Source organism: Zonotrichia leucophrys, chromosome 1 (assembly GCF_028769735.1).
Source record: "Zonotrichia leucophrys gambelii isolate GWCS_2022_RI chromosome 1, RI_Zleu_2.0, whole genome shotgun sequence".
NCBI lineage: Eukaryota > Metazoa > Chordata > Aves > Passeriformes > Passerellidae > Zonotrichia > Zonotrichia leucophrys.
The window spans coordinates 70,316,988-70,340,533 of record NC_088169.1 but is presented as its reverse complement, the minus strand read 5'-3'; the positions used below and the strand labels follow the sequence as shown (position 1 = coordinate 70,340,533).

Below are 23,546 nucleotides of genomic sequence, written 5' to 3'. Positions count from 1 at the left end.
AATTTCATAAATTGGCTTAATTCACAACACAAATCTTTGTTAAAGAATCATATCTATGTTCCTTATACTCCACTGTCCATACTTAAACCGAGGATGCATCTTTAGATAGTTCAGTTTTTATCTTTAAGATGGGCTAATGAAACAGTGCATCTGGAAGGATGCACTTTTCCATAACCAGGACAACCAAAATCAGAATAAGATTTTGCTCATTTTAGGAACACTGAGGAGGTTTGTCCTATTAGAAGATAATGACTGTCACTTTCAGCAAAGATAGTGACAGTCATTATAAATATAAATATATGCTTTATTTTTAAATATGCAATAATTTTCCAATTTAAATTAAAAATATACTAGGGCTATTGTCTTGTCCTTAAGAAGCAGAAATTCATCCACTATTGCTTGTAATCTTGTACATGAGCTATTTCCAAGTACTCCTAACATTTTAGCTTATATTTCTAAACACAGAAGAATCTAAATGCCAACAGCTCCTAATAAGCACCAAAACAATCATAAATACTCAGTATTTTTAAAAATAAGACATTATTCACAGTAATATTGCCCATTTAATGTGTCCAAATGTGTTTTTAAGTGCTCATTTCCAGGTCACTGTGTTTTGGACACAAGTTGACATACCAAAAATACAGAACCTGATAAAATAGTTTCCAGATTACTTTGATTATCATCTTGTTCAGCAATAGCTGAATATTTCTATTAGCTACAGCTAATAGGAAAAAAAAAAACCTAAGCAGTGTTAGTAGAATTCTCAAAATTGTGACAGACCTGTTAACTAATAAAATATGCTGGCAAGGAGCATATCAGTGCTTTAAAATTGCATTAAGGACGGTACCTAGATCAAAATCCTGACAGCAGTAATTCATAATGCCACAGTGAGGAAAGGTAATGATGCCAGTTGTGTCAAAAGACTCAGGCTAAACTCATGTTTCAAGGAAAAAAAAAAAAAAGAACAGCTCAAGAAGTAGAAGAGAAACAACTGACAGTTGCCAAGAAATACTGATTAGGGAGGGGAAATCTGCTAGAAAAAAATATGGTAGCATGGAATGAGCACCTAAATTACTCATAGTCTGCAGTTACATTATACATGACATTATGAATCTCTTTTCCTTGAAATAAAAGAGATGGGTATTTCTAGAAGACTGAGAAAATTACATGAGAAATATACAGATTTGATTAATTCCTGCCTTCCAACGTCATGCTGACATATCTGCATTACCTAATTAAGTTAAAGAAAATTGGCGTGAAGCTACACAAAACCCACAGCCATTTAGCTTTTTACAATCTCTAAGGAATAGACCATGACAGAATTACTGTAATTTTAAAATTGTGCTGCTTTTACTCTTTCTCAAGCTGGTAAAATCCAATTTTAAGTTTTTATGAAATATGTTCTTTCTCTTATTGTAGAACTTCTCAAAAATATTTTAGTATAGCATACTCAGAGAAAGAGTTTATTTCTCAGGGTGTATTATTAGAAGAATTCCAGTGGAGAGACATTTAGGGAAGGATTACTTTTCATGAACGAGAAGGTATGTTTTTTGAGAATCCCAGTCTTCTACCAAAATGCCAAAAGCCAACCATTAGTATCTTGACTTCAACAGCTTCAAATTTAAAAACTAGGAATCCATGGAAACTGAGTCATAATACTTAATTATGAGATGTATCAGTAAGCACAACACTAAGTTATTTAGACATTAAATTTGAGAAGAACCTCATGCCCTTAAATCACAGAGTTTACTTCGTTTAAGAACACACCACTTTGGAATTTTCTGATCTAAATTTTGAAGGTGATTATGATCACACTGACAAAAAATCCAACTGGGCATTTTCCTAATGCTGACCAAATGTCTCTTCCTACAACTCATGCATCGGCTGCTGGAATGTTCTTACTAACAAAGAAAAACCACAAATATTCACACAAACATAAAGATCACTGAAGAAAGGAACTGATATCTTGTTCTGCTGGGAGAAATGAACCGTGAAGCACGCAGCTCTGAATGTGGCATGTTGGTGTTTACAAAGCACAGGAGAACTTACAGTTTCACAGGTAAGACACCTGGTTTCGTTCGTTAACGTTCCCTGGAAGATCTCGTGCACCCACGTGGGGTCTGGGGGGCTGCTGCTCTCACTGTCCACGGTGCCATTGGGCAGGCGCCCGTTCTGCTTCTCCTGCTTCCTCTCCTCTTGCAAGATGTCCGCGATGGTGTTCAAAAGGTAGTTCAGGAACTCGTGTGCATCCTGCTGCATGTAGTTATCAAACAGTTCTGCGAGATAAAACACAAGGCTTACTAACTGATCAGTCAGTGCCGTGATACAGAAAGGTTTTTAACAGAGTCCGATTTCAAAGCCAGTCAAGATTTCACATCTTGAATCATTCACGGCAATACGACACCAACCCAAAATGCCTACATGATAAACTAAGCCAAAAAAAATAAGGGGTGGGAAGAGGGGACAGCAAGTCAGCTTGCACTGACAGAAATCACTCAGCTGACTGGAATTACCTGAAAACTGAACCATACTGCAAGAAAAGCAGGGCACAAAAATTCAACAGCCCAAACACAGGTGTATATGGGATGCTGCCAGAACTGGTACAGGTCATTCTGCCCAGCCTCCAGATGCCACTGGATCTCCTACAGAGACTATGCTATCTCTGCCAAGCTTAGGTCAGTATCTTGGATAACACAGATTCAGTAATTGTTACTTTTCTTTCTGACCAGGAATTGCTAAGAGGAAATTTACCTGCCTATTAAAAAAGCATTCTATATCCCAAGCTAGTATCACACAAATCTTTTAATGTGCAATTATTTCACTTTGCTGGCAGTCCAAGAGTGTTCTAAGAGACAGGTCTCCACTGTACCAGAGTGGATATATGAATGAAAAAGATACTCAGTGAAGTTCAGGTTTTGAAATACATACAGGCACTTCAGGGAAGCTTTACAGTCATTCACCTGATGGCATCCAGGAATAAACTTCAAATAGAAAAAAAAGGTCTAAGGTTATTAGCTAAGTAGGGAAACCTTGATGCTAATCTAGGTCATTTGGAGAGGTTAAGAAGTGCAATAGGCCACGCAAGAGTAGGAACCACGTAGTTTATTTAATGAACTACTACACTATTTTTGAGACAAGTGAGTTCAATCTAGCCAATTGCAAGGTCTTTATTTAATCAAGTAAATCAAGGCAGGGCAAGAGCCACAAGTCTCTTGAGGTAGAAGACTTCAGAGGTTCTTCACAGTGTACTACCACAGGCCTGTCAGGGCTTTGTGCCCAGTCAGTAATAAGCATTAACTACAGCAAAGTGAAAGCTACAGATTGCTCATTTTACAATTAGAATAAATTTATGCAAATGTAACAGTACACCTCCAGCTGACTTCAAGCCAGCAGCTGCTTCCCAGGCAATTAAACTTTAAGGTCATTAATAGAGAAACACAGAATTACTTGGGTTAGAAGGGATCTTAAAGATCACTGAGTTCCAGCTCCCCTGCTCTGGACAAGCATACCTTCCAACAAGAGCAGGTTGCTCAAAGCCCCATCCAACCTGGCCATGAACACTTCCAGATATGGGGCACCCACAGCTTCTCTGGGCAACCTACTCCAGTGCCTCACCACTATCACAGATGATAATTTCTTCCTAATCTCTAATCTAAACCTGGCCTCTTGCAGTTTAAAGCCATTCCCCCTTGTCCTGACACTACACGCCCCAGTGAAAAGCTCCTCTCCAGCCCAGAGATGTACAATATATCCATGCTGCATTCAGACATTGCAAATAATGATGGAGCAGCAGCTTTGGAGTCTGGAATACACTAAGACTGTCTCCTCAGTTATCACCCTGGTGTAGCTGGATACTGACTGAAGAGACTCTAGACTGGTGTTGCACACCTACCTGGCTCTTAAACTAACTCTTCTTTAAGGCTCAAAATCATATACCCTTACAGAAAGCACTTAATAGCATATATGATACCCGTGTAATTGCAGCCTGAATGTAGCTATTTATTTGTACAAAAGGTGAGAGTATCATCCTTAAAAGAGGCCCAAAACTACAAGGGTTGAACTTCTACATCTGGCTTCTCTACTGAAGGGTTTCCAATTGCCTTGCTCTGCGCAGAATTTTAGTGGCATGACATAATTACACATTACAAAGAACACTTTCTATAATGAACTTAATGGCTCCTGTGGTTTGCTTTCTGCTTTCCATCTGAATGATCCTCTGCATTTGTTATAATGAACTGTTTCTGTAAATGTATCAAACACAAGCACACTTACCCAAGGATACGTGCCAAAGAAGGGAATGAGTTTTCTGCTCTGCACAGGCAAGTGATTATGCAGCACCCAAGAGCTTTTTTTTTAACAATATCATTACAGCTCATGGAGTGCATTTGCTGGAAGAGCCATGTCAAACTAGGAATGTCATCGTAATATTTTACTTCTTGTTTTTACTACAGAGATAGTCATCATTTAAATGCTTTTTCAGTGTGTATTCATGGTCTTGGAAAAGACTGCAACAGTCTGAACACATTTATTGCAGCAGCCTTAAGTATAGTACATCATACAGTTTATTTAAATATAGTAATTACTCCTTAAGGAAAGAAAGTTGTATTTTTATAAAAATGTATCCAAATTGAGTAGCAGATTACAAGCTTTCATTTATATTTTAACATCAAACAATTTTCTAGAACGTTCTGACAAGTTAGGCCTGCAGATAAAAAACAAGAAATGTGAAAAATCCCTAGAAATCTCTTGAAATTTAGGATAATGACAAAAAACAATTTGCCAAAACTACTTAGTGGTTTTAAAAGAAGGTCAAGTTACATACTGCATAAATTCTAGGTCAATTTAAAAAGGTGGGGGGCTTTAATCTAGATTCTTATGGGCAAGTCTTTCCACACACTCAGTTTGGGAGACTGATTCCTCCATTCAAAAAATATTTTTTACAGTGAATTTTGATTACAAATATTAAACTCCCAGAGAAACAAAACTAGCAAGCAATTTCATAGGCAGATAGTGACAATACGACAACGCACTTTAGCTCTATTTGAAGACACAGAAACAAGGATTCCCTCTCAAAACTGCTCCAGGGTTACACCCTTACCCTGGGGCCACCTCTTGTTTATAATACAGCACCAAGAGCACTTTCTATATAGGCACTCTACAGAGCACAAATACACAGGCATTTAGCTGGCATACACTGTGTCAGCTTCAGAATCAAATCATAAATGCTGTAATTGTTACACAAGAAAAAGAAAAAAAAAGTTACCGTTTTCTTTTCGTAATCTTGTTATAAATTTCTTGGGAGGTATTACTCCAACTTTTTTCTTCTGGGTGGCTATACTGTGGAAGAGATCAGCTAAGCATGTAAGGAGATTCTCTTTTTTTCTTGGCTGACTCTTGTAGGCTAAGACTTTGTCTCGAAATGGTCGACAAAAATAAAGTGCCTGGAGAACTGAATTGCAGTAGCACGTGTTCCCGAACTACAAAATAAGAGAGAGATCTGTGAGTTTGCATGGCATTACTGTAGAGAGGTAAAATTAACTCCAAGCTGTAAGAGAGTGCATAAGCAGAAGTCAACTTTCTGCAAGTCATTTCTTCCTGACTATAAGGTAGAGAAATGTATTGATGTTGCACAAAGGATTACCAAGTATACTGTATGTAAGTGCATGAAACACCTAGGCTAATTTGAATAGCACTATTTAATTCTGTCTCACTTAAATTTTAACTTATTGGTAATATTTTCTATGTATTTGGGTCAAAATGTTCAAAAAATACCCTCAATGTCACAACTCCCAAAATAAGCTCAGGTAAAAATATCTGTCTACCACACATCAGTCACAACAGCAATGAACATGCACAGCATGACCTTGTACTGCAAAGAAATTCAGCTGAAAATGGGAGAGTGCCTCACACACTTCAGGAACTAGGTTCTCCAAATCTTAATAGCTGTCATCAATGTCTGAAATAACTACTTTAACCTGCTCCTACATTTTCAGTTCTCGTTCCAGGGTGACAAGATTTGTTTAAGGAAATTCGTGACATGGCCTGCTTAGAATTCCAAGCCATGGCAGTTGGTAGCCTGAAATGAAGATTGCAGGGAAAAGAGAACACAAATGGGATGTGCACACTTTGAAGGAGACAAGCCACTGGACTGAAAGAGGAAAGCAGAATCACAAGAAAAGCATCCATAACCCACTTTGTACCAGGACACCCCAGGCGTTCCCTCCTCAGACTCCTTTCGGCACCTGAGGTCCCTGACAGTGCCTGCAGCTCCCCCAGCCCTGCAAACATCCCCACCAATCCTGTGAAGGAGCTGTGAGCCATCAGTGGACAAAGCCATCCTAATTTTATGCTGCCATTCTAATTTTAAGCTGCCCTCCTCCAGTGGAACCTATTATCCAACACTGAAAGTGTGGGAAAAATCTTTATGAGGCCTCAGCAAGTAATCCCACCCTTCAGCTGCCTTTACACAGCCTGCAAATTGAAGCGTGCACCTATTGCACACATTCTGCAAAATGTGGAGATAGCATTCAGATTTATGTTATACAGAGACAGCAGCACATCTAGGCAGCAAATTCTGAGACTTTATCATTGTGAGGGGGAGAATTACATAGCAAAGACTGCCTTCAGAGATATTTTAAGAGCAGGTTCCTTCAATATAGAAAAAGAACTAAAAGCTTCCACATCTTAGGAATAACAGGGAAGTCACTACTTTTTGCTCTCTCCCAATTAAGACAAACAAGAGCACCATGCAATTTAATTACAAAACTTAAAAATTAATTACTTTCCTCTATTTTAAACAAATGAAAGATGAAGAACTACTTTCTAAATAAGCAAGACATACTCAAAGAATAAGTAAGAAGCATATTTTAACAAATATTAAGATGTCGTTAAGGTATCCATATTAAAAAGTGATGCATTTAACATCCATTATTTTTCTTTTTTTAAGCTAGGAAAATGCTTATATTAGTTTCTTTGTGGTCCAAATCTGCAAATAAGTCAGTGAACTTAAGAGGAAAACTGGGGCTTTTTGCCTTAAAGGAAGCTGATGAAATCACACAGTGGCTTCAGTCAAAACATTTAATATTGTAAGCTGTTTAGGAGTTTATAATTAGAAACAGCCATAAAAAGAGAACTACATTAAACTGCTAAGAAAGTTCTTAAAATTTAATTAAACTGGAAAACTGCTAAAATTTCTACAGCAAGCATCAAAAGATGAAAAGCAAGCAAATTAGAATTTTCATAAGATTCCAATTTTAAAAAGGAGCAGTCTGATGATAAATTAATTAGAATGGCAACCATGCGGTGAGAGACAGACAAAATATGAAGACCTCAGAACACTGAACAAAATTCAGATTAATTTAATATGAATGTATGTTAACCTACATGCCTGTGAGTAGGAAATAAAAGCAACCAGACTAAGTTCATAAAAGGCTTTCTCCAACCAGATTCAGAAACACAGTAGGCAACAGGAGAATGTTTGAAAGCAAACTCCTGAAGAAAATTTAATTAGCTCCCATTTGTTTTATCTCTAAAGCATCAGTCTTTATCACTTCAAAACTCAAAATATTTTTAAAATAAATGCTTCCAAACATGAAACAAAATTGAAAAGGCTGTACCTGTACTATGCAACAAGTGGGAAATGGTTGGGAGGTTTCTAGACTACACAACTCAATTTGCTAAATGAACAAATGCTTGTCTTACCACCAGTATTACTTCAGTTCCCAACTTTAGAGAAACACCCAACACCTGGCTCCAGTCTCCCAAGCTCCCACCACCCACTCACACTCTGCCTTCTAACCCTGGACCTTCAGCACTGGGCTGGGCTGCCAAGAGATACCTTCCTCTTCCTCCCCACTCCAGCCAGCACTGCCCCAGAGCCACCTGGGAGTCAAGCCCTGCACTGTGGCACTTCATGCCTGTCCAGCCTGCCTCAGAACAGCAGTAGAAAATGCAAAAAGACCTTGTTGGTACCATCTTACGCTGTGCATGACTAAGAGACGTAAAAAAAAATCCACATTTTTTCTTTTTTATCTATTCATACTGCTCTTCTGCTCTAAATTCTGAGAAATCAGATTGTTTCCTTTCAGGAAAATAATGCATTGACTATGTTTTACACACACACACCCCCCTTTTCTTGATCTCATTTAAATTTTGAAAGCAAAGTTACAACACCCAAACGTATGTGGAGCAATGAGACAGTAGGCAAAACAAAAACACTGTGCAACAAAACCACTCCACACCTATGAACATTTATAATCTTATAGCTTACTCTTGTGATGCACATACAACTGGGAAGAAATGTGGCTGTTGAACCCCATTCAAGAAAAAGATTTACAAGAACTTAGATCTGTTTGGCACACTGTCTTTGAGCAGCTCTGGGGTTCCTCCCAGCTCTGATGCATTGGCAGCTCTAACAACTTTTCATTCTTGCAATGGGCCATTTCAGGGAAAAAGATTTCTCCAAAACACACAGAGATCCACTGCAAGAGATTGAATAACCAAACCTGCTCGAGAAATCTGGTACACTGCTGAAGAGCTTCCAGAGCAGCTCTCTGAGTTTAAAAATCTTATTTTGTCCTCACTGGATAAAATGATTGATGTAATTTGTGAAGCATATAGATTCGAACAGTTTGCATTACTGCACTGAAGAGGGAAAAAAGAGTGATAAGCAGACTTGATGCTCCTGCTTGTCCAGATGCATGGAACATCACACTCCTAATGCTTTCATCTTACCATGTATCTTAGATATTTCCTGCTGATTTAGTGAACAATATTGTCCCTTCAAGTATAAGCTGAATTTTCCATTCCCATAAACCATCTGGTCTTCCATATGTTTCCCATAATTGCCCTTTCTTAGGTCTTCTTTTACCTCTCAAACTGCTCCTTCAGCACATCCTCTAAACAATCCCTGGATTCTACCACAAAGCTGGAAAAGAGGTAAGACAGGGTTTTTGCCGCCTCCTCTTTTATGCTACATCTGGAAAATTGACAGATCTCTATTTCAGGATTGTCATCTTTATCTAAAATGCTTTTCTGTATTCCAGATACTTTGAATGGCCACCTATCACACAGTTAGAAAAAAGGTATTGACTTCCACATTATTTCCCTTTTTCCCATTACCCTGTAGAAAGTTAGGACAAACAAAATCAAGAAACAAATTAGAAAAACTTAGCAATAAATGTTAATAAGCCTCTAGGAGATTCACTTTCTGTAATTGCTACAAATAAATTAGAGAAATCAATGAAGGCAAAAACTGTGATTTCTATCACTTCTCAATCTAATAGTACTAATTTATTATCTAATTATCTAGTATTTATTTTCATTATCTCTGCCATTCTTTCTAGTCATTGGCCATAGTTACTTTCACTTTTCCTGGCAATTTACATGGTGCAAGTTTATTACACATTTATGGTCTGTATGTGCTGTGTTAGTAAACACAACCTGCAGAACAGACCCGAAAACCATTCAGGCATCAACATCATAGAATTTCCTTTCCCATCACTGTACCTGAAAACCAGCACCAACGTGCCATAAACATAATGAGATCCCATTTTATTATTTGTTACAATTCAAAGAATTTTAGCCCACAAAATTTTATTGTTTGAAACTAAAATAAGCAAAAGTCCTGTAGAACACAGAAAATTAAAAGCACTCTGATATATTGTAGCTGCCTGCCTCTTAAATGAGTGCAATGACACATACCCACTCAAATTTTTACTCCCCCTTGAGTATAGAAAGCTAGAATGTGTTGATCTTCATGACACATTAAGACGATTGTCCTTTACTGAACCTTCTTTTAAGAGTAAAAATTATGTAAAATTTTAAGATTAGGTGTACAATACAATTTCACCGCTAAGTCTTAAATCCTCTCTGGGCTTGTAAAAGAAATTAGGAAAACAGTTTATCTGCCAACAGAGTAATAGATTTGAGAAACCCTGTCACTGGAAAAATGGAAAGGCTCAGCTCAGCTGCAGAACTGACAGGCGTTAACAGTGAAACTGCTGCATCTCCTCTTTGAGAGAAGTAACCTGGGCGGTTTGGCAGCTTTCATGAGAAAGGAAAGGAATCACTTGAATTTAAGAGAGGGTGTTTTGAGATGCATGGAAGTCAGCTTGTCAGTGTTTACTGACTCCACAGTGCATGTTCAGACTGCAGACTCTCAAACCAGGTCAGTGCTAAGCACCTGGAGGTAGAGACACGTTACAGCACCAGGACAACTTTTAAATAATCAGTTCCACTAAGAAAAGCAAGACAATAACTCTAGTTAAATCAACCTGTTCTAACTATGTCATTTCTGAAGCCCAGTTAATTTAATATTTCACATCAGTATAATTCAATTTCTAACAAGAAACACTTTTCATCAGTAATATCAGAAATTAAAGTTTAAATCATTCCTTAAAAATTATTACTGATTCAAGCAATCCAATATTTTTTCTGCTTTCATCTTTGAGCTGTATTTCTTTTTAATCTTAATATAAATAGCAGATATAAATACTTCATAGCATCATAGTCTTTCACAAGATTTTTTTTTTCTTTTAGTGTATGTATTTTACTTTATTGGCACATTATGAACAACAAGCTACGTATTTGAATAGCCTTCTTTATGACTTACACATTTTAATAACATTAAAGTGATGTAAGAATTACTCTACAACTAACAAAATTAAATAAAAGTATTCAATAGAGAGCCCATTTTAGCAATCCAGTTTCAACAAATACACTAAATTTCAACAAATACACTAAATACTGAAACATTTCAATAGTATGAATATTCAGTAATTATATCTTTCAGAATTTTAAGTATTCACTCATCCCAGTCTTGTTTAACCATTCCATTCCTGTCCTTCCAAAGCAGTAAGTTACAGTCTGAAACTCACATTAACCAAACCAAAGTAGTGCTCATTGACTGGGAATTGTTCCGGACCAATCTCTTTCTCCAAAGCTGAGGCATTGGCGCCCTAGGAAAAAATTAAAAGCAGCAAAATATTAGTGTGGCAACAGTGAAAACAGCTGTGGAAAAGAGTTTTGCAGCACTGATAAACAATCAAACCAACTAACCATCCATAAAAAAACTCTGCAAAACACCTGATTACAACTAAAAATTACCTTAAGAGATGTTTCCAAATATTTGCTGTTCAAAAGCATTTTGAAGTTACACACTTTTTATGTATTTTCACACAATTACACTGCTTCAATGTTCTTCACTTATTATTTTCAGAGTCAAATTACTTTAGTAACACTTGCACTAATGCAAAGCAGGTCAAACACAGGATGCAAGGCCAACTGGTGAGCTCCTTCTAAGAAGCATAATTTTCATACTGTAAAGCACATTCCATAAAAAGTTAAGAGATGCAGATTGTTCACAGGAAGCAAAGAGACTGGTCTGATTCACCTACACTCAAAATATAAGTTGTTCAAAGTGCTTTGCTAAATGCCTTGAACTTAGTAAAATTAAAAGAAAATGCAGAACAGCTAGTGATGGTGTGCATTACAAATGCTGCAGCCTTTGCCCAAACAATCTGCTTGGTCTGATCCTCAAAAACAAGTCAGAGAATGTTTCTTCGGTTACCCTGTGGCTGTTGACTGAACTGATGCAGTAAACACTGTGTTTCAAAGAAAAGCGTTGTTTTCTTTTTTTATTTAGAGACAGAAAGGCTTGTATGCTGGAAAATTCAGAGAACATAAAAACCCTAGCTTTGGATGAGCTCTTACATTGATTGCTTTTAGAGAAATGGAAATGTATACACCTTTTTACACTCAACAAAACTGGTATCTATATATTTATATCTGTTTATATATATCCTCAGTGAGACTAATACATGAGCATGAATATTCCAACTGGTCTAAGTGCAGCTAAAACAGAGCATAATACACAGCAAAGAACCTTAAAACCAGGTGCAACTCCATCCCAACAAGGTCATCTTTTTACACCAAAGATACAGCAAAAGCCATTACATTACTTATTACAACAATCAAATTACATCAAAATCATGGACTGCATTAAAACCAGCACACAGGATTGCACAGATTAATTACAGACAGGGAGAAGTGAAACAGAATGAATATTAGAACTGTGTTAAAATGTATACCATTAAAATGAAATGATGATGTGGCATGGCACTGCAGAACTTTACACAAACTACCTTAGCAGTTCTGAAACTGGAAGCACGTGCTCAAAGGCCCATAAGGAGTAACAACTTTAACAGAACAGGGCAAAAGCCAGGAAAATTCCATGCTTAACACGACACAATTCTGCTCCATTCATAGCACAGCCCTGGCTGCTGTCATCAGTCACATCCCCTCCAATTACCCAGCCTGATAAAGCCTCTCCTTTCCTGAGGATTTAACTGCAGGGCTTATTACTTTAGAAGGTGTTTTCAAATGGAGATTATAGTGGTGAGGAAAAGGGGTATAAACCTCCATTTAAGATTAAAGCACTCTGAGATTCTGAATATTTAGTTTTGCAGCCTTATTTAAATGCACCCACAAACTCCAGCAAGGTGAGTATTAAAAATAAACTATGAAAAAGAAGGAACTGTGGGGGACTTTTGCACTATTGTTAAAATCTCTACCTCTTTAAAAATAAATTTAAGAGCAGGTTTAAGGAAATTCTTTTTCTTTTCAAAGTCAGGGTGGAGTAGCTACTTAACTCCATCTTTGAAAGGTAAATATTATGCTATAAACATTGATGTTTCTGTTTGTGCAGACCTGAACACTGTATTTAGTTTTGTAGCACAATAAAGATCTGACTTGGCAATAAGAAAGACATGCTGAGATAGCACCAGATCGTCACGGTTTTCTGATTACTCAAAGAAGCTTCATTCAAGGCTCAGACTTTCACATGACTTCAAAGCATGGCATCATCTATGTTTAAATGCAGTTGTTTATGAATGTTATTACAAACCAGCACGGATGTTTTACAACAGTGTAAAACCCCTCGAGCTGCTCAGATTTCCCTTTACAGCTCTCTTTTTGTCTGTCATAAAGGATGCTATCTCTCCCTCCAAAGTAACCATTGATACTGTGCACAGTGTACTGGTTGCAAAGAGCAGAAACACAGCAAGAGTACACTAAAATGCATGTTCAAAACTGACCCATAAAAGCTATTTTAAAACCTAATTATCCCTTGCTTCAAAGTGTTTCCCAGTCATTACAGTCCACATCATCAGTCCCAGCAGACTCTTCCATTATGCAAAAACAGATGCAGGGGGAGCACTGCAGCAGCACCAACTATTATGGTACTGTATCATCGCTTGGACATGAGGAGGTTTAGGGCAGAAGTGGGAGTGCCTCTCTCTTCATCAGCCAAGTTGGAGGTACAGGACTCAGGAACCAGACCAGGGAAATTTCAGGCTGTGCTATATGCTGTGGAGTAGAGAATTTATTCCTCTGCCACCTAACTGGGATCCCCAGGGAAAATCCCCCAATAAAACTCTTTTTTGGGGGGCTCAATAACAGATACAACAGGTGTTCAGTCTCCACACTGCAACCTGGCTTTGGTATTACACAGGAGACAGAATGGAACATCATCAAGTTTGGTCAGCACATCCACCTCCTATTTCCCTTGTCCTTCTGAGGGGAAGCACACATGGTCATCATCTAGAAATGAGAAGCAACAGAGGCACAGCAGAAGTTCAAGATGATGATAATATTGCTGTAGTTCTGGGATTTACCACTTTTTGCATGGCATCAGAGTAAAAGCTGTACAGCTGCATAACCAAGCACTGCCTTACATTGACCCCCTTCCAGCACAGACACAATACCAGAGGCAGAGAAAACACCCATTTCTTATGGTAGATGAAAAACAGTTTTAAATGGGGCAAGTTGTGCAACTAAGTTGTGTTTACAAGAACAAAATATGAAATCAAGATTTGCTTTTTATTTGTTACTTAAAATTAACGATAGTTACACAAAAACCTTCACAAACCTAATGGAAGTTAGGTGTAAAACTGAGCTACTACAGAATTCATCCTTCAAAATGATAAGTAATGTAACCTTTATTTAATCATGTTCAAATCAGTTGAACATGAATTGCTTTATCTCCTCCTTCAAGTTAAAGAAAAAAGCTATACTATTGGATTTATAATATTTGCCTTAAATGCTAATTTCTTAATGAAGGGATAAAAATCTGTGTTTACCATGGAAGTACCTTAAGTAAGTTTCTCAACTTTTTTTTTAAGAGCTTTAGTTGTGTAAATATTAACACATTTGACACTAACTAGATGAGGGGTTTATTTCAGTTTAGAGGAATCAAAGCCCAGGAAATACAGTGGAATAAGAAGGTGCATTATCTTTGAAATGTGTAAGGTTGTATTTTCCTGATTTTCATGTTTTACAAATATACATCATCCCAAATTTCTAAAATAAACCAAAAAGCCCACTGATGCCATACATTTCAATGGAAAAGGGCAGAAAAAAAATAAAGCACAGACAAACGCAGATTTGGTTTTTTTGTTTGTTTAGTTTGTCACTAGCTGAAACAGTGTCATGAAATGCCATTTATTACTGCCTTTTCTCACAGCCTCAGAGGCCGCACTGTTGCGGTGTTTCATGTTGAACTGGTCCTTCTGAGACACACACAGCTGACACAGGGATAAGATAACCGGAGCCAATCTGTAAAACAAATCAGTTGGTGCTTCGGATCTGACATACACACCTTGGGCTTCAGAGCATTCTTGCCAGATTAGTTACAGGCTGGTTTTGTGACTGAACACCAGCTGCAGCTGATCTGTGTTGTCTGATGTAGTTTCCTCCAAAAGTCATCTAATTTGTGCACTCAAAGACCGCTCCCAAAATGCAAACCAAAGCGTGGTAAATTGGGATGCCACCCTACATTAAAAATACTGCCTAAAAACATGTCAGCAAGCAGGCAAACAATTGCAGTTTTAAAGTGTCCTACCTGGTCATTAGCATCCAACCTAGCAGGTAGAATTTCCCTTACAAAGCCTTGATTCATAACCAGCCTAACGTGCTGGAAGCTTACACACCTTACTGGCCTTGGACAGGGGGTGTGATCTACCCCTTTCTAGAATAAAAATCACTTTTATTGCTTGCTGGGTCATCTTTTCAGTGGTTTAACACCTTTACCCTCTACTTTAACTGAGCTGTACATTTTCTGAGTAAAATCAGAATTTCACCTTTAAAACAATTTCCTTTTCTGAAAACTTACATTTGTCTCCAGCATCCTGAAGATCCATTTCTGCCTTCACACATGCACTATGCATGATCTATGCTAGATCCTTCCCTACAATGCTGTCCACCTCACTCAAGAAGCAAGAACAACACTGATTAAAGGTGACTCAAATAAATAAACTATGTTGCACAGGTATATGCAAGATAAATTTTTTAGACATGACCTTAGCTATAGGTAAATGAACCATACAACCACACAACACAGAACTATCACTCTTTCTAGTGACAGAAGGGTATTACAAATAAAAGGGAAACTCAGTAATCAGGAATAGCAATGTTCCTGAACAAATGTAAAATTAATGGAATTATTTATAATTTGCAAGAATAAATCTCAATACAGAAGCACTCACTAGTGCTTTTACTTTTTTTTCTTATCAGAAAGATTCTTCCTTCTCTATGCAACTGGTGAAGACATACAGAATTTCACAGCCCAATGCACTGTGACAGGAATTCTCTGCTAAAGAAGAAATGCAGAATTCTACTCTTCCATTTACATTTAATCAGAATATGTGAATGCATACACTTCTGTGTACTCAATGCAACTAGGTGAAGACATAAAAGCATTCATTTTATATTTCTATGCCCAAATGCAATTCTTTTATATGTTTCTACTAGGAAAGATGAAATATGAATATTCATAATCCCTTTTTCATTTACATTTGAATAGAATATGTCATTATTATACATTAAATTTTGATAGTTCATTAATCTTTTTAAATACTTCAAATATTTTTTAATCTATCTAAGACATATTATATACTTTATCAGTGAGCTAAACAAAAATTTTCTGATATAATAATAACTTTTCATACTGTAAGAGAAAATTATAATAAGAAAAATTAATTTATCTTCACATAGTATGTCTATTATCTATTGGCATGAATTCACATTATTTTATTAACATTAAATATTATAGTCATTAATTTAATTAAAGTGTTATTGTTATCATTTAGTACAAGTCCAAAGACAAGTGACTAAGAAAAAGATTTCTACTAATACAAAAACTGCTGGGTGATTTACAAACACTATTTTCTCACATAGGTTGTTTTATAATACATGCATCCATGTATTTCTTTCACATTTAGCTTATATATTACTTATATACATAATTCCACTTCACATGAAAACAATCTATAGTTGCTTTTATAAACCTTTCACGCATTTTACATGATAATCATAAAAAAATATATTGTGATTTATAAAAAAAGATGGTAAAAAATGTTTTCCTATTCTGGTCTACTTATGTTAATACGACCTTCTGGTTTTACACTACAGAAAATATCTAGATTCTTTTTTTCCTCAACTGAATAAAAAGATAGATCTTACTGAAACAAACCACTTGTTAAAAGCATTTTACTTTGACAATATTCCTAAGCCACGAAAACAAAAGTTAGCCCTTACACAGGGCTTTTATACACCTCTTCCCCTCAAGAAATTTGAATAGAAAAGCCCCTTTTGCCACATTTTCACAGAATCATTCCCAGAAATTTTAATGCTAATTAGTTGCTTCAGGAATGTAAAAAGTAAATACAAAGGCTACAGAACTGACCGATCTAAATATTCAAGCCATGTCTAGTAACAGGATCAGTTGTTCCCATTGACACAGCTAAAGATTCTGCTGCCAAGACCAGAGTCCAAATTCATATTTAATTTTTCCTTGTGCTTAGAACATGCAAGATGAATTACCTATACACGTGTGCACGTAAAAAGAAAATGGAACACTTGCATAAATCATCCAAGTAAGTAATATGTCAACTAAATCGTTCCCTGTGCTGGTATAAATACTGCTTTACAACTAGGTAACTTTGAGAATTTTTTCTTTGTGTCTCATATTTGACAATTGTTTTATATTAGAGTCTAATTCCTATTTTGATGAAAATTAAAAACAAATTTGTCTAAATTAATTATTACACTGAACAGTGCCACAAACCTAATATTAAAAAGAGCAAATATAAATATTCATCTTTTATTGTAGCATGTTACAGCTAGAAAAATGATGATGACAAATGCTTGAATCTTAGTGTCATGTTTATCATCTAAGTGTCTCCTGATAAGAACTCCCAACAGACGAGTGGACTTCCTCACTGTGGTGCAAGCTCCTACCCCAACTGCCCAACAAATACTTCTCCAAAACACCCCAACTGCCTAACAAACACTTCTCCAGAACCTCCTGGGCTTGCAGCAGGGCCACCACAGCAGACACGTGTCCGAACGCTCCGGAGCACGCAGATCCAGGTCATGGTGCCACAGTGAAATGCACTGGCTGAGACACAGCACATGTTCCCTCTTGCCAAGTGTGCTACACGAGCGAGCCAGCCAGCTGGATAAAGGAACCCCACAATACTGTGGTTTTCCTCTGTGTGGCTTTTGTCCTTTCTTTCTCTGCTGTTGTCTTGGTTTTTTTCCATCACCTCCCATTTTGAAGCCGTTTTCCCGTAACTTTTCTTTCCTCGCTGTAATTCAATTCTCCTTGCTTCCAGCATGGGCCCTCTGTATACTTTCCTGTGGAATCTGTTAACCTGATCATCAATTAATGTTTAAGTCTTACAATGTGTGCTTCAGAGGAGACAGTGCAATTAGAAGGACAGGACTGAGTACATCACAGCCATTGCTGGCTGGCTGCAGACTCTGGCAAACATCAATTTACATTAAGGGCAGATTTCACAATCAGGTTTGAAACCCAACTGTAAACAAACAATTCCTGAAGCAGTAAGAAAGCCCATAAATACACACCTGTCTCACGGTCAGCTAGAAAATGTTCCTGCATCGGGGAGTTTTTATAAAGCCTCTCTGCTATGACACTCAAGGTAGGAGCACTTCAGCCTTCCCTCAGCTGGAAACTTCCAGGGTCTGTTTCCTCTAAAGATGCTTTTCTCACACATGCTTGTTTCAACTCTAGTACCCCTGAAACATCTCCACCCTTGTGAAATCTGACTGAAATGGACAAAAAGTGCCCGTGGCAGTGCCCCTCGAGGGGAGGCAGGCAGGAAAGGGACAATAGCCAGCCATTCAGAGTGACTCCACACGTCTTAATCCCCTCAAAAACAGAACAAAAATTTGCATTGTAAGATAAGCAGAGGTTCTCCCGCAGAACACACTGTTACATCACACAATCAACATCTAACCACCAACAGTGTATTTGATGTCACTGCTGGGGGGCTGAAACAATCACTGAAAACATTCAGTGACAAACCCTGCATGCAAGATGCTGAGATGGCAGACAGAGAAGGAAATACAAACACCCAAAACATGAAAATTTTGATGTCTAATGCTACAGCTTCTAGATTAGCACAGTTTTAAAATATTATCACACTTTTTCAGGTTGTGCCAACATCATCAACCACTTTGTAGAAGAAACACTGAAAACAAGTACTACTGCCATTTCAACTTCCTTGTGTATGTCTGAGACTGACATCTCAGAGGCTTTTCACTGCTTGTAAGCTACAAATGTAATTTCTATCTTCTCTCTGCTTCAGCTACTCAAAGACCTGATGCCTTTTAACGGCTAGCAAGCGTTTCCTGGATTCTAGACAACAGAAGCAGAAGTACTAGATGCAACCTGTGAGGATAGCATGGGGCACATCTTCATTGCAGTTAGCCTAGGTTACTTTATCCCTCCTCAGCCGTGCATAAAAATCCCATACAGTTCAGTCAAGTAAGGCTTTGACTGCAGTTTTACTCATGGATGAGGGTAAAGACCAAGTTCTACTTTTACTGCAAAGACTTTAAAAATAATTTTAAAAAGTAGACCACACAATTTTAACCTCATCCATTTTGCAACAAGAACAGTGGCTAAAGCACTCAAGGGCAAAGGTATTTTCAGAGCTTTTCCACAATCTCCAGCATTGTAATTAAGACTTACTACAGCACAGGGAAGCATGTGAATGGTGATATACAGCAAAGAATTTTAAGGAAGCTAAAAGGCAAAACAACACTAGGACACATTACTGTAGAAAGAGTTCTGTTAACATTGGGAGGAACACTGAGGTGTTTGATCAATGAACTAATGCAACATATACAAAGGTACCAAACAACACAGACAGGATGTCCTCTTGGAAGATCATCCCTAAAAGGTACCACAGATAAACTAAACATACTGGTTATCACTCTTCACACAACCTTTCCATACTATAAAACACAATATACTGCTTTGTAATATTCGGGGGTTGAACAACAGTGGTAAGACACATAAAAAGCAAATGGGTCAGCAGAAGCAAAACTTGAATTTGGATTACAAAAAAGAAGTCATGAAAAGCAGAACTGCAATGAAGAGTTTCTTCAATACAGTTCTAGACTGCTCTGTTACAGACTGTAAGTGTATATGCATGGTAGGTTTGTCTCTTGACAAAAATTGCCTGTTACTGGTTTTGTACTAACAAGAACTTTTGTCTTCACAGGAAGACACAGAACAGTCTGAGAGTTCTTGTAACAGGCAAGAAAAGGCAAGAAAAACTTGTAAGAGTTCTTAGGTAGTTGTCTGGCACTTTATCAAAGTGTGTTGACACAAAGAAGCATTGCCAGAAAAAAAATAGTATTACTCAGCAATTATAATCCTCTTGAATTTTGTAAAACATATGCTTAAACATAAGTATTTGACTCTTGTTAGAGTCAAAAAGATCTGCCTCGCCTCAACCACATGGTTCTGAACACCACAGTAAATACCACGTGCTCCTTCACACTATCTTTACAGATATACTTTTAAGCACAGTCTTATATTAACTGCTGAAAAGTTTTTACAGCTGGTATCCTATGCTAGGTGTCTCATATCACAGTATTATTAAAGCTTATGGATCAAAAAGGCTCAGCAAAAATCTTATGCCTGGAGTTTATCCACCTCAGTGCACATGACAGTGATTGGATAGATAGCATTTAATTGCCATCAGAATTTCAGCTTTATGGATACAGACACTTCCGTCAGTAATAAGAAGATTTTTGGTTGAAAATTTTCTTTCAGGATTGACCTAAATCTCAGTGACACAACATCATTTCTAATAAACATACACACAGAATAATCTGAAACTATCTGCTTGTCCAGAGCTATGGCTTGTATGCAGTCCAGAAGCAAGCAGTGAGGTCTCACACTTGACCCAAATCAAGAGGCCAGCACTGAATTTATGCTGACACAAAGGCCAGCGGCCAGCTCTGGGTGAAAAGATGTCAGCTAGAATTGCAATACAAGATCTCCCCACCTCAGGGAACAATCACACTGATTCCTCAACAACCTAAAACCCGCCTTCAGAGAATGAAAACTCCTGAAGCACATGGTACATGTCCTACCAATCTGGCCACATCAAGATGTCAGTATGACACCTGACAAATATACAGCTGATAAATTCAGGAAGTCAGACTCTTCCAATTCCAAACTAAAATATGTCATCTCCCATGTCAAAAAAAACCATTATTCCAGTGACTAAAGCAATTGACCTGAGCAATCCCATCCTATGGGTTTACAGATATTCACTCAAAATTCTCACAGGCCACCTCTAAAATATGTGTGAGACATTCAAGCCTCTTTGCAGCACGATTTATGAAAGCCATAAATCAGTTTCCAATAATATGAAACGTAAGCATTTCCCACTGTTTGATGAGACATAATAATGGGAGCAAATTAACAGAGTAGATGACAGAGTGTGTTCTTCCCCTTATTCATCTTTTCCCTTCCCCTGTGGAAACATATTTGGTAACAAGAACTTTCAGATGGCCATGGAATAGGTAGAAGAGAGCACAAATGTAAGAACTTCTGCTATGAACCATCAGCACATCTTTTCCATAACAAGCACTAACTTCCACCGACTAAGGGATATATTTCCTTCCTTAAATTCATCACTCCTCCATCAGCAAATGTACTGAGCTCCCCACCCCTCTTTAAAACAACCCAAGAGAGCTTTATCACATCTGTGCTTCTGCTTATGGCTCTAATTCACCACGAGAGAGAGAGTAATGAGAAAGCAATCCCAGGGAGAAGCCTCCTGTCGGCACCCGGGTCGATGCGCCCCAGGCGGATCACACGGCCGGGCTGGGATGCCCGCACGTGTGCGGATAACCCGGGAGCACCGCCCGCGGATGGGCGATTCCAGCCCAGCTCAGGAGCGCGGCACTCGGAGGGAGAGCAGGGACGCTCCGGAATGTGCCGGGAGGAGGGCGCTTCCACAAGCCCGACCGTAACCCCCACACGCCTGCAATGGGAGCGACGGCGATGCCCCGGAGCGCTGTCTCCGCTCTCGGCACACTTTGGAAAGGCTGCGCTCGGTGCCCCCGCGCTCCAGCCCCGTCCGCAGGCGGGACCCGGCTTCAAGCCGCTCGGCGCCGCATCCAGGCTGAGTCTCCCAAAGCCGATTAACCCCGCTCAGCTCCCGGCCGCCTCCCTCCCACGGCGGCGCTCCCGCCCCGCGCCCCCGCCCGGCCTCCCCCGCAGCCCGGCCCCGCAACCCCAGCCCGGGCAGCCGGCACGGCCCCGGCCCCGCGCTCACCATGGTACAGATGGAGGCGATTTTGGAGACTGTCATTAGGATTTCCATCCGCCCAGCGCCATCTTCCGCCCAATCACAGCGCCGAGCCGAGCGGAGCCGGGCCGGGCGGGAGCAGGAGGGGAAGGGAAGGGAGGGAGGGAGGAAAGGAGGCAGTGAAGGCAGGCAGTGAAGGCAGGCGGCGGGGGCACCCCCCGCCCCCGCCGGCGCGGGGCCCCCGCGGCCGGGCGCGCCGCTCGCTCCGCCGCCGCGCAGCCCCGCTCCCTCCCTCCCGCCGCTCCCCGCGCCCGCCGGCTCCCAGCGATCCCGCCCGGCGCGGCCCCGCCTCCCGCCGGGTCAGCGCCCGGCTCCCGCCCGCCCCTCCGCCCCGCCCCGCCCCGCCCCGCCCCGCCAGGGCCGGCCCAGCTCCGCCGCCGCGGGAGGCGCGGACGGAACCGACAGATCCGACAGCGGCACCAGAGTTTGTACAGAGACATCGAATCGACAAGGTTGGAAGAGATCCCTCAGATCTTCAGTCCGCCCAGCACTGTGACCCTAAACCACATCGCCCGGTCGGGACGCCTCTTAAAATACATCCAGGGATAGCGACTCCACCGCCTCCCTGGGCAACCCAATCCAATACCTGACCACAGAATAGGGTCTGGCTAGAAGGGACCACAGCGCGCCAGCCTCAGACATGTGGGAAAATAAAGCTGATGTGCAGATTAGTCATACCAGGTAACTGAGAGACCTACTTGAGAAAGAGCTTAACCGTGTTGGTTGTCTGCAGATTGTAAGAAGTCTGGCTGACTTGTTCAAGGTGTTGACAGCAGCACTAAAGAAGCACTAAGCTAGCCAAGATATCTGCCACCCTGACTTTTTTCATACATAGGAAAAATCTAGTAGATCAAGATGCATTAAGAAAAATGTCAATGCACACAAGGTCTTGATCATAAATACATCTATTCACTGCAAAGTGTTTTAATATCTGTAACATTGAATCATTTCAATTTCTATGTTCTTCAGAAGTACATGTTCTTTAGCAACTAAGTTAATGGAATAGTAAATTTTCCTTCAGCTGAAACATAAAGAATATGACTGTAGAAAGTATTATAAATGCACTCTATTGCAACCTGAAATATCCTGAAAATGGTTTTATATCACATAAACCATTTTATAAGATACCTGTCATCTCGAATTTTATATTTCAAAAGTATAGTAGCTGAGAAAATGAACACCTCTTGGATGAATATATTCTGAAACTGTTGCCACAGAAACCATGGGGGAGGACAGCATCAGGGGAATGAGAAAGAATAGAAACAAAAGTAGTGGATTGGCCATTTTTGAGCAAAAAAAGCAAGAATAAGTATTTAGCAGGATAGACCTGGTGTCAAACCTTCAGATATCCAGCAGTTCATCTACTGAAATACATTTGCTGCCAGAAACATCTCCAAAACAATTCCTTACAGTATTAATCAGACCCACCACAACAGATACTCCTCTATCATCCAGAGTAGACCAAATTTCAAGACATGACAAGAAAAAAATAAGGCAATGTGCTGTCTCCCTGAAGCAGAAAAGCATAAAAAGCAATTGCACTGTTGCAGAAGCTGCTACTGTTATCTGGGAGATAATTCAGTTTGGAACCAATTATGTGGCATCAAGTGGAACCGTTCAGACCAGAGAATACTGCAGGAAATTTTGAAAGGCACTCAACTGGAAAATCAGAGATTGCCTAGAAGTTTCTTCCTGCCCATAAATTAGAGAAAGAGGGTAAAATATACTTGTTGTGATCTTTCTGTCTCTAGTTTCAAGGCAAAAATTCAGTTATTTTGGAATTGTTTCAGTTATTGTTGGATTACATTTCAAAAAGCATGGAGAATGTATGGCTGTGCTGGCCTGTATCTG

General features: G+C 39.2%; 1 protein-coding gene across 1 annotated transcript in view; it reads right to left on the bottom strand.

Moving 5' to 3' along the window:
* USP12 (ubiquitin specific peptidase 12) overlaps positions 1 to 21,922 on the bottom strand; it is a 32,699-nt gene extending 10,777 nt beyond the window's left edge. Inside the window, exons 1-4 of the mRNA XM_064716930.1 lie at positions 21,663 to 21,922; positions 10,878 to 10,958; positions 5,264 to 5,477; positions 2,050 to 2,276 (exon numbers count right to left, since the gene is read on the bottom strand). Of these exons, the coding sequence (XP_064573000.1) occupies positions 2,050 to 2,276; positions 5,264 to 5,477; positions 10,878 to 10,958; positions 21,663 to 21,710 (570 nt within the window). The 5' untranslated portion in view covers positions 21,711 to 21,922. The remainder of the gene's footprint in view (positions 1 to 2,049; positions 2,277 to 5,263; positions 5,478 to 10,877; positions 10,959 to 21,662) is intronic.
* Between the last annotated feature and the right edge of the window lie 1,624 nt (positions 21,923 to 23,546).